Source organism: Primulina huaijiensis, chromosome 5 (assembly GCF_012295235.1).
Source record: "Primulina huaijiensis isolate GDHJ02 chromosome 5, ASM1229523v2, whole genome shotgun sequence".
Classification (NCBI taxonomy): domain Eukaryota; kingdom Viridiplantae; phylum Streptophyta; class Magnoliopsida; order Lamiales; family Gesneriaceae; genus Primulina; species Primulina huaijiensis.
In genome coordinates this window covers 23,285,822-23,300,073 of record NC_133310.1, presented here as the reverse complement: position 1 = coordinate 23,300,073, position 14,252 = coordinate 23,285,822, and the positions used below count along the sequence as shown (strand labels likewise).

The 14,252-nt window shown below is 35.6% G+C and overlaps 3 protein-coding genes across 4 annotated transcripts; all 3 read left to right on the top strand.

Moving 5' to 3' along the window:
* The first annotated feature begins 336 nt into the window (after window positions 1-336).
* LOC140977339 (serine/threonine-protein kinase RIPK-like) lies at window positions 337-2,535 on the top strand. Its single transcript, XM_073442055.1, has 5 exons — window positions 337-1,012; window positions 1,147-1,282; window positions 1,422-1,558; window positions 1,654-1,777; window positions 1,885-2,535. The coding sequence occupies exons 1-5, from the start codon at window positions 629-631 to the stop codon at window positions 2,376-2,378; spliced, it is 1,275 nt and encodes a 424-aa protein (XP_073298156.1). The 5' UTR covers window positions 337-628; the 3' UTR covers window positions 2,379-2,535.
* A 3,440-nt stretch (window positions 2,536-5,975) lies between these two features.
* On the top strand, window positions 5,976-8,836 carry LOC140977338 (subtilisin-like protease SBT1.8). Its single transcript, XM_073442054.1, has 2 exons — window positions 5,976-7,630; window positions 8,000-8,836. Exons 1-2 carry the CDS (start codon window positions 6,001-6,003, stop codon window positions 8,653-8,655), a joined length of 2,286 nt encoding a protein of 761 aa, XP_073298155.1. The 5' UTR covers window positions 5,976-6,000; the 3' UTR covers window positions 8,656-8,836.
* A 2,435-nt stretch (window positions 8,837-11,271) lies between these two features.
* On the top strand, window positions 11,272-14,192 carry LOC140977340 (protein DEEPER ROOTING 1-like). Of its 2 annotated transcripts, XM_073442057.1 has the most exons (5): window positions 11,273-11,609; window positions 11,685-11,748; window positions 11,923-12,473; window positions 12,625-12,781; window positions 12,920-14,192. In XM_073442057.1, the coding sequence occupies exons 1-5, from the start codon at window positions 11,604-11,606 to the stop codon at window positions 12,937-12,939; spliced, it is 798 nt and encodes a 265-aa protein (XP_073298158.1). In that variant the 5' UTR covers window positions 11,273-11,603; the 3' UTR covers window positions 12,940-14,192. The 2 variants fall into 2 exon arrangements, with proteins under 2 accessions (XP_073298157.1, XP_073298158.1); XM_073442056.1 differs by having other exon boundaries at window positions 11,272-11,609; window positions 12,625-14,192.
* The last annotated feature ends 60 nt before the right edge of the window (window positions 14,193-14,252 follow it).

The following is a 14,252-nucleotide window of genomic DNA, read 5'->3' as shown; positions in this document are numbered from 1 at the left end:
GATTAAGTTCCCGCGTGGCGAAACACGTAACCCTAATTGGAATCTAACAGACAAAACACCACATGATTCCAGAAACAAAATCGTTTGTAAGGGACAGCTTTTGGGGCAAGCCTTCCCCGCACGTGCTCAAAATTTTCGTTGCAATTCATGTAATTTTATATTCTAGCTAGGTTACAAACCGTGTTACAAAATTATTCATGTCTTTTATTTGGAAAAATTCTTTTCAAAAACGTATTTAAGATAGTTTTGAAATTACAATTATACTTATGTACATAACAGCAAGAAAGTCAATAGGGACAACCAAGTCATTTGCGTTAAACAAATCAAGACAATTTATTTATTATTGTTATTAATATTGTTTAGTTAGTCTCACCATTTGCATCTACTTAGTAACTTTTATGGAGATGTATTGTCGTGGAAGGAAGAGCACTCACATATGTAGAATTGCTACTATACATGTCTGCTAAGTTCAAATATAAAAGGAGTTGTAACCCATTATCTCCTTTGTCTTCATTTATTTTCACCATATAAAACTTCCGAAAATTCTAGTTTTTTTCTAAAAATACGTACCCATATACCTGAAATCTTGATCCAACCTCCATAGTACTGCACCGTATTTTTCTGATTGATGGCTGTCAAGAAGAAGATGAAATGGCAAGAATATTTCCCGAGTTGTTTCAAGCCAGAGATCCCGAGACAGAGCCCGGATCAGAAGAAACCGATCTCGAAGCCATCTTCGTTTCATAGGATCTCAATATCGGACTTGAGTGGATCCACCCTTTCGGAGGATCTATCTACATCTTTGGCGGGCTCTAACATTCATGCGTTTACCCTGCAAGAGCTTAAGGTGATCACACAGAACTTTTCATCAAGTAATTTTCTTGGTGAAGGTGGATTTGGGCCGGTTCACAAGGGATTCATCGATGGCAATCTGAGGCCCGGTTTGAAGGCTCAGCCCGTGGCAGTCAAGCTCCTGGATTTAGATGGCACACAAGGCCATAGAGAGTGGCTGGTAAGCACGAAATCGAAACCAAATCCGATTTAAATTTCACGTATTGTACGTATTACATATAGTTTATTCTTAAATAGCATTTGTATTGATAAATGATTTGTTTATTTATGTTATTTTGGGAATGCGATGAACAGACGGAAGTGATATTTCTTGGTCAACTAAGACATGCACATTTGGTGAAGTTGATTGGTTATTGCTGTGAAGAAGAACACAGGCTGCTGGTATATGAATATATGCCTCGAGGAAGCCTGGAAAACCAACTCTTTAGAAGTAAACGCAGTTTCAATATTTCGTGTTATCTAAATTTAAGATATTATTTTTTTTATATATATAATTATATTTATTTATTCAAAAACTTCACTTTGTGATATATGGCTAATATTAAAGTGCATATTTTATCTGTTCGCAGGATTTTCGGTTCCACTTCCATGGTCAGCAAGACTGAAAATTGCTATTGGAGCCGCAAAAGGACTTGCCTTTCTCCATGAATCCAAAAAGCCCATCATATACCGTGATTTTAAGGCTTCGAACATTTTGCTAGACTCAGTAAGTCAACTTTCTGCTTGATATTTCTATATTATTTTCTGTCCAAAACATATTGCTCGTATGAATTAATCTAATGTTACCAAACTCTGCTCCAGGATTACACTGCGAAGCTCTCGGATTTCGGGCTTGCAACGGATGGTCCGGAAGGCGATAACTCACACGTTTCCACCCGTGTTATGGGCACACAAGGTTACGCTGCACCCGAATACATCATGACTGGTAATCTACATTCTATGGCTTGTGCACATGATCCAACAAAAATAATAAATATACTCGTTTTGTAGCATTGACAGAAAATATATAAATCGTTATCATGTTTCGTGTAGGTCATTTGACAGCAGCAAGTGACGTATACAGTTTTGGAGTCGTGTTGTTGGAGCTTCTCACGGGTCGAAAATCGGTAGATAAAAACCGTCCTTCGAGAGAACAGAACCTTGCGGACTGGGCAAGGCCGATGCTTAAAAACCCCCGAAGACTAAGCCGCATAATGGATCCGAGGCTTGAAGGACAGTACTCCGAAACTGGAGCACAAAAGGCTGCGGAGTTGGCTTACGAATGCTTAAGACATCGACCTAAACTTAGGCCCACGACGAGTGAGGTGATCAAAGTGTTGGAGCCATTGAAGGATCTTGATGACATCCAAATGGGCACATTTGTGTTTGCAGTTTCAACGGATAGCGAATCGCGTAATTGTTCGAACGAGAGTGATTCGGAGGTGGAGAAAAAAAGAGAGAATGATCAGTATCGCCGTAGGCACCAACTACACCAAGAACATAAGAAAAGGATCAGATCTCCTAAATCTCCCCTTGTCTTCAAATGAAGAGATTCAAATTATCTATTCTTTGATCATGTTGTCCTTTCAAATTATCTCAGAATCTGTGAAATTCCAATATATATTCAGTCTGTATCTAAAGACCGGGAAGAATAATTGCCCGTGAATTCAAGCAGACACATAATTTTGAGGCCGAGTTTGATCACACACATTTTTTGTTTTGATAAATAGAAAGAATTTGTTTATATTCATTTATTTAATCTACTACCAATGGCAATCGAAATGAAGAGATCAAAGAAACAGAAAAATGATAGTAAAGAAAATCGGCACATTAGTCCATAGACCATATTTTTTAAGATAAACTGCACCAGTAAACCATGTACGATAAGTTCATCTGAAAAATGATAGTAAAGAAAATCGAACTTATGATTATTGACCAAGTATTCACCAACTTCTCGTAAACATGGCGACGCATATTATTATATTTTAAATAGTGTTACATAGGCAGTCCAAAGTACGTGCCTAAAGGTTATTGATATTAAAAGCTAAAATTTATTCCAAATCGTGTGAATAAGTGTAAACTATAACATAAAAGTTCACGTACCCACGCGGTTCCACGGGGTTGGTGGATCAACTATTTCTATATTATATATATGACCTTCTAATTTATTCTTTGGTCCTTCAAAAATTAAATGGTTTATCCTAGCTAGCACCATATACATTTAAATAATTATAATTAATCATTAAATAAAACACAAGTTGCTGAAGGCTTATGAGTACTGACAATGATTGGAAATACATAATTAAACATTTGGTTGCTTAAGCATTAGGTATATATATAACATACTTTTTGAGTGTATTATCCATAAATAAAAAAAATCAAATCAAACCATGATTAATCATGGATTCATGGACTTTGACCAACATCATTACATAATTATCAAAGTTCAGTTCAAATTAAATTGGCCTTAATTAATATAATCTTGTAGTTGTAGCGACGATTAATCAATCCCTCTCAAGTTTCCAAAACGAACAATATATATAGGTATAATCTTTAAAAATGTTATCAATTAATGTTTCACTGAATCTGGTAAATAGTAGTTGTGGCTTTAGTCTGCGCCTTAAATTAGGCAAAAATACATTTAATACTTTGACTAATACAAATACGTAGCTTCCTTATAAAAAGAATGCAAATTCTAAAAATTTATATGAAAATATTTTATAGGTGAAGCCTTAGGGAGGATTCTTTTAGACAAAAATAATTGACACTTGACCTTATAAATTCCTCCGCTTGAAAAATAACAATTTATTTATAATGTTTAGATCATTACAAAAAAAAAAAAAAAAAAATAGGCTGAGTTGGGATAATTATCTTCTTAATCACATCGTTGGATAATTATTTGGCATATAATTTTTTTAAAAAAGAAATTATTTCTTTTGTATTTTTAAAAATTTGCGTCGTCGTCGATTGTAAATATATTTAAAAATTTTGTTTGATACGATATATTCTTGTTCAAAATTGGTTTAGATTTCTTATGATTCAGTATTTGCAGATTTGCTTAATTTTAACTGAGGAGAGTAGATGAATGCATTATTGATGAGAAAATGGGCAACTACATGAATTTTAATCAGACAAGCAAGCAAATATTTATATTAATATTTCCTTAAAAAAAGAAGTGATTAATTACATCCATTATTTACTGGGAAAAAAATTTGATTACTTGTCTTTATATAAAAGATCTCCCACTTTTTGGCCAAGAGATCATTAGAATTTAGCAGAAGGATAAGACTCTACGTTATTTCTTGTAATTTTCTAATTTAATTATATTCCAAATTACGTTTACTTGTATGTTTGTCGGATTCGAACATGTTCTTAGAATACAAAACAACCTTGAATATATTTGGTTTATTTTCTGGACCTATTTTTTATTTCAAAAAAATAAATAAATCCAAACATCACAATACTCTTTTATTTTTCGATATCATAATCTTAGCTCAATAAGTTTATCTTTATTTTCACTTTTAATTAATTTTCATCCGAGTGCGACATATGAGCTTATAATTGATGTAGATACCACCCTAACTATTTCTACTTCAAATTCGAATTTGGTATTTTCCGCAGGTTTTTTTTTGTAGTGAACACTAGGAAGGAAGTGTAGATTTTTAGGGCGCGCGGCGCGCGACGGCAATCGGGGTGACTTTGTGGTTTTTTTTTATTTTGTTTTAGTCATATATTTAGTAATTGATGTTTCATGTACGTGTTTAAAGAAATTTCATTTTCCAAGAAGTTATAACATTTATAAACATAACACACAGATTTTGAATTTTTCAAATATTTAGCACAATATTAATTCAATCTCAGCTTTTTCTTCTTCATGGAAACAAGATCGTATAGTTAGGTCTACTAGACAAGGTTTCCCTAATTAATTATCTCTACCATTTCCATGCAGTTACCTAGCTAGTTACGTGTGGTTATAGAATTAATATAACTAGGTACCACCCTTATAAATATGGAAGAAAATGATATTTCACATCAGCATTTTTGTAATTATCACTTAGAAGACGATGTAAATTTTTGAGAAAATTACAATTCAGGTCCTATAATTTGATTTTTTTTTTTTTCATTTTTAGTCCGGTAAATTTTTGAGTTGCAATTTTAGTCATTTAAGTTGATACTTATTCTAGCTCACCTTTGGTCCTTTTCAGTAGAGTGGTGATATGACACTGAAAATTTAAATTTCTGACATATATAACGCCAGATATAGCTGACGTGTCTAATACAATGCCCATACTCCAGTGAAAAAAAGGCTAAAAATGAGAATAAATACCGACTTATAAGATCAAACCACAACTTGAAAACTTAAATGACTAAAAACAAAAGATAGTTAAGTTACATGATCAAAATTGTAATTTTTTAAAAAAAATTCAGAGGAAAAATAATTAATTGTTACATCTTAACTTTATATTATAAATATATAAACATACACACATATGTATTTCGCACCTAGCATGATGTCAAGTTCTACGAAAATAACACCATGCATTTGCAAATTAAGTTATACGTTAAAGCATAAAAAGAACCAAATAAATAGCGAATCCCACAACCAGCAAACCATTTTAGGTTGGATGTTGATGCAGCCTATAATGCACGACGTAACAGATTTAAAGTTGGGGTGGTGGTGCATAACGCTCGGGGACATGTATGTGGAGCACAAGCAAGCCCTATCAGATATCCAGGCTCAGGGACAGGTGCGGAGATGTTGGCAATTAAATCTGTTATCGGGCTATCGAAGGTTGTATTCGAACTCATTGGATTCAATTATAATGGTTCTTTCTCATTCATGAAGAAGAACGTGGCCCTGCTGGGGTACTGGCTTTGGAAATCAGAGCTTCCTAATTTTCATTCCATCCTACGTGTGCGAATTAAGAAAGTCTATTGAAGCAGCTCATATCACAAAGCTTTGTTTTTTACTGGCTCGGTTAGTTGGTTAAATAAACCAAATAACATGTGAAAATGTGTACGTGGCATTCTCCTGTTAATCACCGAATTCAAGCACATATTTCCTTAGTTAAAAAACCCTGACACTATATGTATACCACCAGCGTAGTTAAACTTTCATGCACACGCAAAATATATCTATCGTCTCTTTTTTCCTTTAGATAATTAATCATGGCTTTGAAGCCTCTGATTTGGGCTTTAGTCACTATCTTTACTCTTCAATCGTTTCTACTCTCAGCCGCAGCCAAGAAAACCTACATTGTTCGTGTGAAATACCACAAAAAGCCTGCTTCGTATTCCACCCATACTGAATGGTACGCCGACCATTTGCGGTCCGTGGATTCCCTCCTGTACTCCTACGGCACCGCTTACCATGGCTTCGCCGCCACACTGGACTTGGAGGAAGTTATCGCCCTCCGTCGATTGGATTATGTTCTGGGAGTGTATGAGGACGCAGTTTACACTCTGCACACAACTCGAACTCCAAAGTTTCTTGGAATTGACTCTAAGATCGGCGGGAGGATCGGGCTTAGGCTTAAGGAAATCGATAAGGCCTCAGAAGACGTTATCATCGGGGTTTTAGACACCGGTTTCTGGCCTGAATCCAAGTCCTTCACTAATATTAGTGATATGCCTGGTCCACCCACCAAGTGGCGCGGCGAGTGTGAACCTGGGACTGACTTTGATCCCAAAATACACTGCAATAACAAGGTCATTGGAGCGAGATTTTTCTCCAAAGGGCTTGATCAGATGTTATCTACGAAAAAAAAAAGGAAAAATAATGTGGAATCTCATCAATCTCCACGCGATATGGAAGGCCATGGAACTCATACAGCAAGCACTATTGCCGGGTTTGAAGTGGCGAACGCCTCTCTATTTGGCTATGCTGCTGGAAAATCCCGCGGCATGGCAACCCACGCCAGGTTGGCGGTTTATAAAGTTTGCTGGATAGAGGATTGCGCTAAATCTGACATCCTTGCTGGAATGGATAGCGCGATTCATGATGGAGTCCACATCTTATCTCTATCAATGGGTCTCCGCGGGCCTGAGCCTTATGATCAAGATCCAATCGCCATAGGAGCTTTTGCGGCAATGGAAAAAGGAATTTTAGTATCATGTTCAGCAGGAAATGGCGGGCCCATAGAAGGTTCAGTCGTGAATGCTGCCCCATGGATTTTGACCGTAGGTGCTGGAACAATCGACAGAGATTTCCCCGCTGTCGCTACATTAGGAAATGGACTCAAGTACAAAGGGGTGTCGCTGTACAATGGAGAAGGGATAGGACAGAAGAAAGTGAGACTCGTCTACTTTACAAACACGAACAGCTCGAACAATTTTTGCTTTCCCGGATCGTTGGAATCCAACGCTGTACGTGGGAAAGTGGTGATATGTGATGGATTCGGCTCCGGCGGGGCGGGTGTGGTTGTGGCGGTGAAGGAAGCCGGTGGGGTGGGGGTGATTCTGGCAAATATAAACTACTTCGGGGAGGAAGCGATTCCCGAGAGCTACCTATTGCCGACAATGGCAGTAGGATGGAAAACGGGTGAGAAGATAAAGCAATACGTGAAAACACACAAGAACCCCACGGTGATGCTGAGCTTCGGCGGGACTGTGTTGAACGTTAAGCCATCGCCAATGGTGGCGGGGTTCAGTTCGAGGGGGCCCAATTCGGTTTCACCGCAAATATTGAAGCCCGATGTGATTGGGCCAGGTGTTAATATTTTGGCTGCCTGGTCTGGGGCTGTAGGGCCCACTGAGCTTCCCACAGACAATCGGAGGACTCCGTTCAACATCATATCTGGTACGTGTTGTTAAAATAAATATTTAATTATACTTTATTTCGTAGTTTGTGAACATAATCCTTAAAAAAAAATACATACCATGTTTCGGATATGCGTAAAGTGCATGTCTTTTGATATTATTAGAAACCACTTCAGTCATGTCACAAGTTTTAGAGTACTTTACTGAAAATTTATGACTAGTTATTAAGAATTGATGACTGAGAGAGTGACTTCAAACTAAAATTTATATATATGACATTTTTCATGATTATCCCACCTGAATCTGCATGCATGGTAATTATGGCATGCACCTTTGGAAAATCCATCCAATTGGATTTGCTTTTGGTACAAATTAACACATTAATTAACTGCATGTTGAAAATTTACAGGCACGTCCATGTCTTGCCCTCACGTTAGCGGAATATCAGCTTTGCTAAAGGCAGCACACCCAAATTGGAGCCCCAGCGCCATCAAATCAGCCCTCGTGACCACCGCCTACACGATCGACAGCACTGGTTCCACTCTTCTTGATGCATTCGACCTCTCTTCTTCGACCCCGTGGGCTTACGGAGCCGGCCACGTCGACACTCTCAAGGCCCTCTCCCCTGGGCTCGTGTACGACGCAACGCCCGAAGATCACATCACTTTTCTTTGCTCTTCAAACCACTCCATCAAAGAAATCGAGACAATAACTAATCGTCCTAATGTCACGTGTGGAAGGAAATTCCGTGACCCGGGCCAGCTCAATTACCCATCTTTCGCCGTTGTTTTCAATAAGTCTCGGGTCGTAAGGTATACCCGGGAGCTGACAAATGTTGGGCGGGATGGTTCGGTTTACCATGCATCGATCGTGTCACCACCGGCTGTCCGGGTGGATGTTAAACCGGACAACCTTGTTTTCAAGAAAGTTGGCGATAAGAGACGTTATACAGTTACATTTAAACCGGAGAAGGGTGTAGATTCATCGGCTCGGAGCGCGTTTGGTTCGATTACTTGGAGCAATGCAAAACATCAAGTGAACAGCCCGGTTTCATTTTCGTGGTAGGTGAACCAATGTTATTTAGTATGATATTAGAATTAAATGTCATTAAAAAAGGTGTAAATTCATACGTACGTATGACTCAAAATGTTAGCAAATGCCCAAATCATGTGATAATTAAAATATAGAGCAAGAAGGCTTGAAACATATATATTAAAAAGGCCCATTGGTAGTTTTGATCATGGCCGGGGACATGCATGCTCCTAATTCCTTTGTCATAATTTGTTCATTAAAAGAAATGCTTGAAAATTGTAAACAAAATATAGTATCCTAAATGTTTCTTTGTTTTAGACCACAAAATAAGTTGAATAATTACCAGGACTATATACGACGTTTGGAAAAGTTGAAAGCGTCGATTCCTATAATTGGTATAAGGGTCAATATCACGCATTTTATTTTATTATTATAAATTGTAGGTTAATGCAATCATTGGAATGTGAATTATCGAAGAGCTACAATTGTTTCTACCAGACTCCAAACTTTAAGTTAGATCAGTTAATGCTGTAATCTGAGTTGCAAAATTACCAGCTATATATAACTAATAGCGAAACACCAAGTATTAGTTCCATACATGTTATTGACCACAAAGAAATATAAATTAACTTCACTAATCTGATCGGGGAAAATATTTTTTTTATCTATTAAATTGTTCAATTTTAGATTTTGATCAATTAAGTTTCAAATTTTGGTTTTGATACATTAATTTTTAGCTATTTTTGTTATTTTTCGATGTCACGTCACCATTTTTCGATATCACATAAGTAATTGGACCAAAATTGACGAAAATTAAAAGTTAATATACATAAACCAAAATATGAAAAACTGAGTGGACCAAAACCCATAAATAAACAATTTAATGAACAAAAAAACTAATTTCTCATCTTACTACCATAATCGCAAGTGATGAAGATCACATTTCAAACTCTTTATGAAATATAATATATAATTTTATGAAATTATGCATGATATGAAAAATTAATTAATTAAAGTCAAGTTCACGTGCATGGACATGGATGGGGTTGAGATGGAGGACCCCTCGATTTCATAACACATGCCATGGAATTTAATTTAATTTTTAGGGTTTTTTAAATAATTAAGCCACGTATGTATAAAATTATTAAAGATATTTTTCAAGAATATAATATATAATGGAAAATGGGGGTAGGTGGAATAAGGAATTGGGTATATGGGGACTGAATTAGAACATGTGGAGTGTTTGCTTAGCTAAGGTTATATGGATGGTTTCGTTTGTTGGATTCTGCAAAAGTCGAGCACTTGAATGAAACATTGCAATTATAAAATAGGGTTTCTATATATGAGCCCCATGAAATGAAATATACTATAAAACATTGTTGGATTATTGTTTCATTTGTATAACTAAAATGGTCGATATATGATTTTATGTTGATTTATGAGCCGCGACGATGAATTTATTTTTCCGAAACCTCGGAGAAACTCATCCATAGTACATGCAAAAACGAATCGGACCCAAAGAAAATTAATCCCCGACATCATATGATCTTCTCTCCAATAGCTTAACTTTAATTTATTCTATTTATGGGTTTGTTTTGGGCAGCCAACTTAGATTCCTAATATATTTTGTTTTTTGTTTTTTGTTTTTTTGGTAGTTTTAGTTCCCACAATTATATACCTAATATCTGCACTCCTTTTATTGTTATTCCTTCTCGATGTCAACTCAAAAACCCATCCCGATTTCCCATTTCACGACTATATTTTATCTACATAAATAAACTATATTTGGTTTTTTTCAAAAAAAATCTATTAAAAATATGATTTGTTCATCAGATTCCTCGAAATAATATATAAATTCTTAAAAACAGCAAGAAAGTGGGACTTGTGTAACGTAGTTTTCAGTCGCCATTTCAAAACATGATTAGGTAGGTAATAATGTGTAAGAAAAATGTTATATGCTAAAATTGGATAAAAGAAAATGATCGGGAGAAGACCAATCTCACAACCAAACTTAGGTGTAAAGCTGGATATTTGCATTAATTTTCATTATCATTTTAAAAGCTTGAAACCCAATGGGAGACCCACCAATTTTACGTTACAATTTCTACTTTGCTGTTGATAGCATCTTCGTTACTATCATATATATTTACTTTTTTGTAATTTTAATCTTATATGTTGTCAAATTTCGGTCTTAGTCTGCTTCGCATTTTTTTTACAATTTTATTTTTTTCCGATATGACAACAATGTGGTGCTGATATGGCTCTGACATAACACCGACACACGCAATGTCACATCAGCATTTTCGATGGAAAAATAACTAAAAATGCCAAAAAAATTGAAATTTATAGGACTAAAACTTAAATTTGACAACATAAAAAATCAAAATCGCAAAGAGATAAATATATATGACAAAAATACAGTTTTCCCTTTTCAAAAAATTATAAGTTAATAGACCATGACCAAATATATTAGCTGTTTTAGCTCTCTTAGCACATCTTGGTTGTTTCAATGGAACAATATTCGTTTTTTTGTATGATAATAGAATTCACCGTCGTTATTTTTCGACGTGTATTGGGTAAATTATCGTACTAAAGTATAAAATGAGTTCAATATAAATATATAAACTCAAGGGTCCGAACTTTCTTGATTTATGTATTAAAATAAAGATGCACTGTTGTTTGTGCTTACGACCCATGGGGAAGAATAAATGCCACTAAATCTCAACCCGCCATCGAAATTTCTGGATAATCAAAGAAAAGATTAAACAGATTAGATAATATGGGAGGATGCATTATTTCGGAACTGGAGCCAAATTTCTCACTACCCCACCGACACCTTTTCTGTGTATAAAACTTACGAAGCTTAATTTCCTCATAGCCAAGGCATTAGAGCAGAATACATAATCTCTCTCCAAATATACCTTATATTATACCCAGCATTCTCAAATTCTTGAAACAATACCTGTAGTTCTCGTCAACAAATGAAGGTATCTTTTGTTCTAATTTGTTTCGTGGAGTATCAGTCTTGGATTTCATTAATATGGTTGTGTTTATTGGTGTAGATCTTCAGTTTGCTGAGAAAGAAAGGGAGCCATTGTCAACTAAATCAAGAATCAGGGATGAATAGTAAGTTTTTGTTCACGTCGACTTTGAACAATAAAGCAAAATGTTCAAGTGTTCTTCGAATCAATGCATTGCATGCAAGAAAATTTTAAAACCAGGCTTCCATACCATTGCAAATAATTAACGAACATTGAAAAATGAGTTAATTTAAAATATTCCACTGTCTCGTCAATACAGATCCTATGATACATCAATCAAGCAGAGAAGAATTCAATGATTGGCCAAATGCTTTACTTGCTATTGGGACTTTTGGAAATAACAGTCTCAAAGACTCAGACAAGTCTAATATTCAAGTGAGCTCAAGTTTACCCAGAAGTCCAGATCACCTGGAACACATTACACAAGAAGATTCCCGAGAAACTGATAAAGAGTTGAGAATAATTCTCAATCAACATATTTCCACTGATTCTAGTTTTTCTGGGGAGCTGGAAAAGTATTATGCATCGCTGGAGAAATTCTTGGAAGGTTTAGTAAACGGTGACAAGATTATCAACAAGGCAAAGAATAGTGTGCCAGAAAAGAAAATTTCCCGCTTCCATCAAACCTCGAGCTCAGATCATGGCAGGGAAGGAAACAATGTAAGGTTAGACAAAAGAGATGGCATTGGTAAAAGGTCATTGTCTTTTCTTCTCAAGAAGGCATTCCTGTGTAGAGGTGGATCTGTGCTCACTGCCGGTATGAGGGATCCAATTACAGGGCCTGTGTTGGCTAATTCAAGAATGGACAAGGTACATTTTAGAACAAAATGATAAGCCAATGTTCACAGGAAAACCAACAAACATTCTAGCATCATAATCTTGCACTATTTTCTTCCAGATTTTAAGTGTCTACTCTGTTTGAAGTACAAAAAAGGTCAATCTTTTTCCTATCTATGAACAGATTTTAAGGGCCATCCTGAATGGAAGGGTCTACCCTCAAAGGTCTAGCCCAAAGGCAAAGCCAAAGAAATATCTGGATATGGATGAGGGAGATAGTGATGGTGAAGAGCCAAAAGAGGCCACAGATGGAAGCAAATGGGTTAAAACAGATAGAGAATGTAAGCATACTACATATTTTTGCGAACAATATTATGAAAAATACTTGCATTTTTTTGCAACATGAACTCTAAATTATCACATTTTCAGTGCTTTCATATCTTGTTGTAAGTTAATTCCACAGTTTCTATGGATTGTAGATATTATTCTGGAGATGTAATCTGTGTTGTCTCCTACTACAAGGAACACGCATGATACCATCTGGAAATGCAATTGTGTTGTCTTCACCAATAAGGAATATTCGGGTACCAAGATGCTTCAACATTTTCTATTTATTCTACAGTTGTACTGCATACTAAAATGGTGAATTGTATTTTATTCTCTTGAACGATGACATTGAGGTGTTTCACATAGGAATAAGATACAATTCACAATGTACTTGAATATAAAATTCAAGATATTAATTGACTGAGGAGGCAAATACTAGTTTCAGAAGTTATGTATAGTCCTCTAGGGGACGCACGTATTTTTCTGTCATGGTTTGTGTTAAAAGCACAAGAATGTGTCATTTTACCATGCTTGACTTATTCTTTAATCTATATTTTCTTCATAGTTAACAATAAAGTGAAATACTTTAACTCCCAGTTCTTCTAAATTGCAATATTGTTTCGAAAAAACTAAATTTTTTGAATTGATTTTCAACAGTAATCATGAGATAGAAATATCATAAAGTACTCAAGGATTTCTTGCATCTTATCATAGTCGGCGCCAGCGTACTGTGAGTTACTTACAATTAGCTCCACAAGCAAACTTTTTCACCTAAAGAAAATAGAAGCCAACATAAGAGGTTCCAAGCGGCAAGTATAATTTTCACAAAGAACTCTCATGATTCATCTGATCAAGTTTTCATCACATTAGTACCTAGAGAAAAACCATTCATCTTCCAACTCTCTTAAGGTCTATGGGGATTCATCAGTCAGCCCAAGTAGCTATTGTACAGATAAATCTTAACCAAATAACTAACTTCATTGTTCCTAGTCCATTCTTGTAATGTAGCATACTGTTGTTTTCACACATATAAGGTTTTATCCAATTTCCTCTTGCATTTGTTCCCAACTCTAAAGAAAACAAACTGACGAAGAAATCATATAACCGATGCAGTAGAGGTTACAATCTTGATTCCTAGTCAAATATAAATTTGGTTTTCTTCATCCAACGAGATAACTGAAATTTATTTTCGATTCAAATGGCTAATTTCTTTGTTAGATTAACTGACACATAATATCAATCATAGTCTTGAACATCCATATTGACTTATGTTTCAGTAATTTAACGCAATTCCATGGAATTGCATTAACTTAGAATTTGTTTGATGCGAATCATAACGACTTTATCAATAAATTTTAACCACTAGATCAAGAAATGGTTCCAATCCACTGCATAACAAAACATGAGTGGTAACTCTATGCTGTCGGTAATTGCCACCATTAAGCACTGCATTGCATCATGCTTTAAGGAATCGTAAAATAGCTG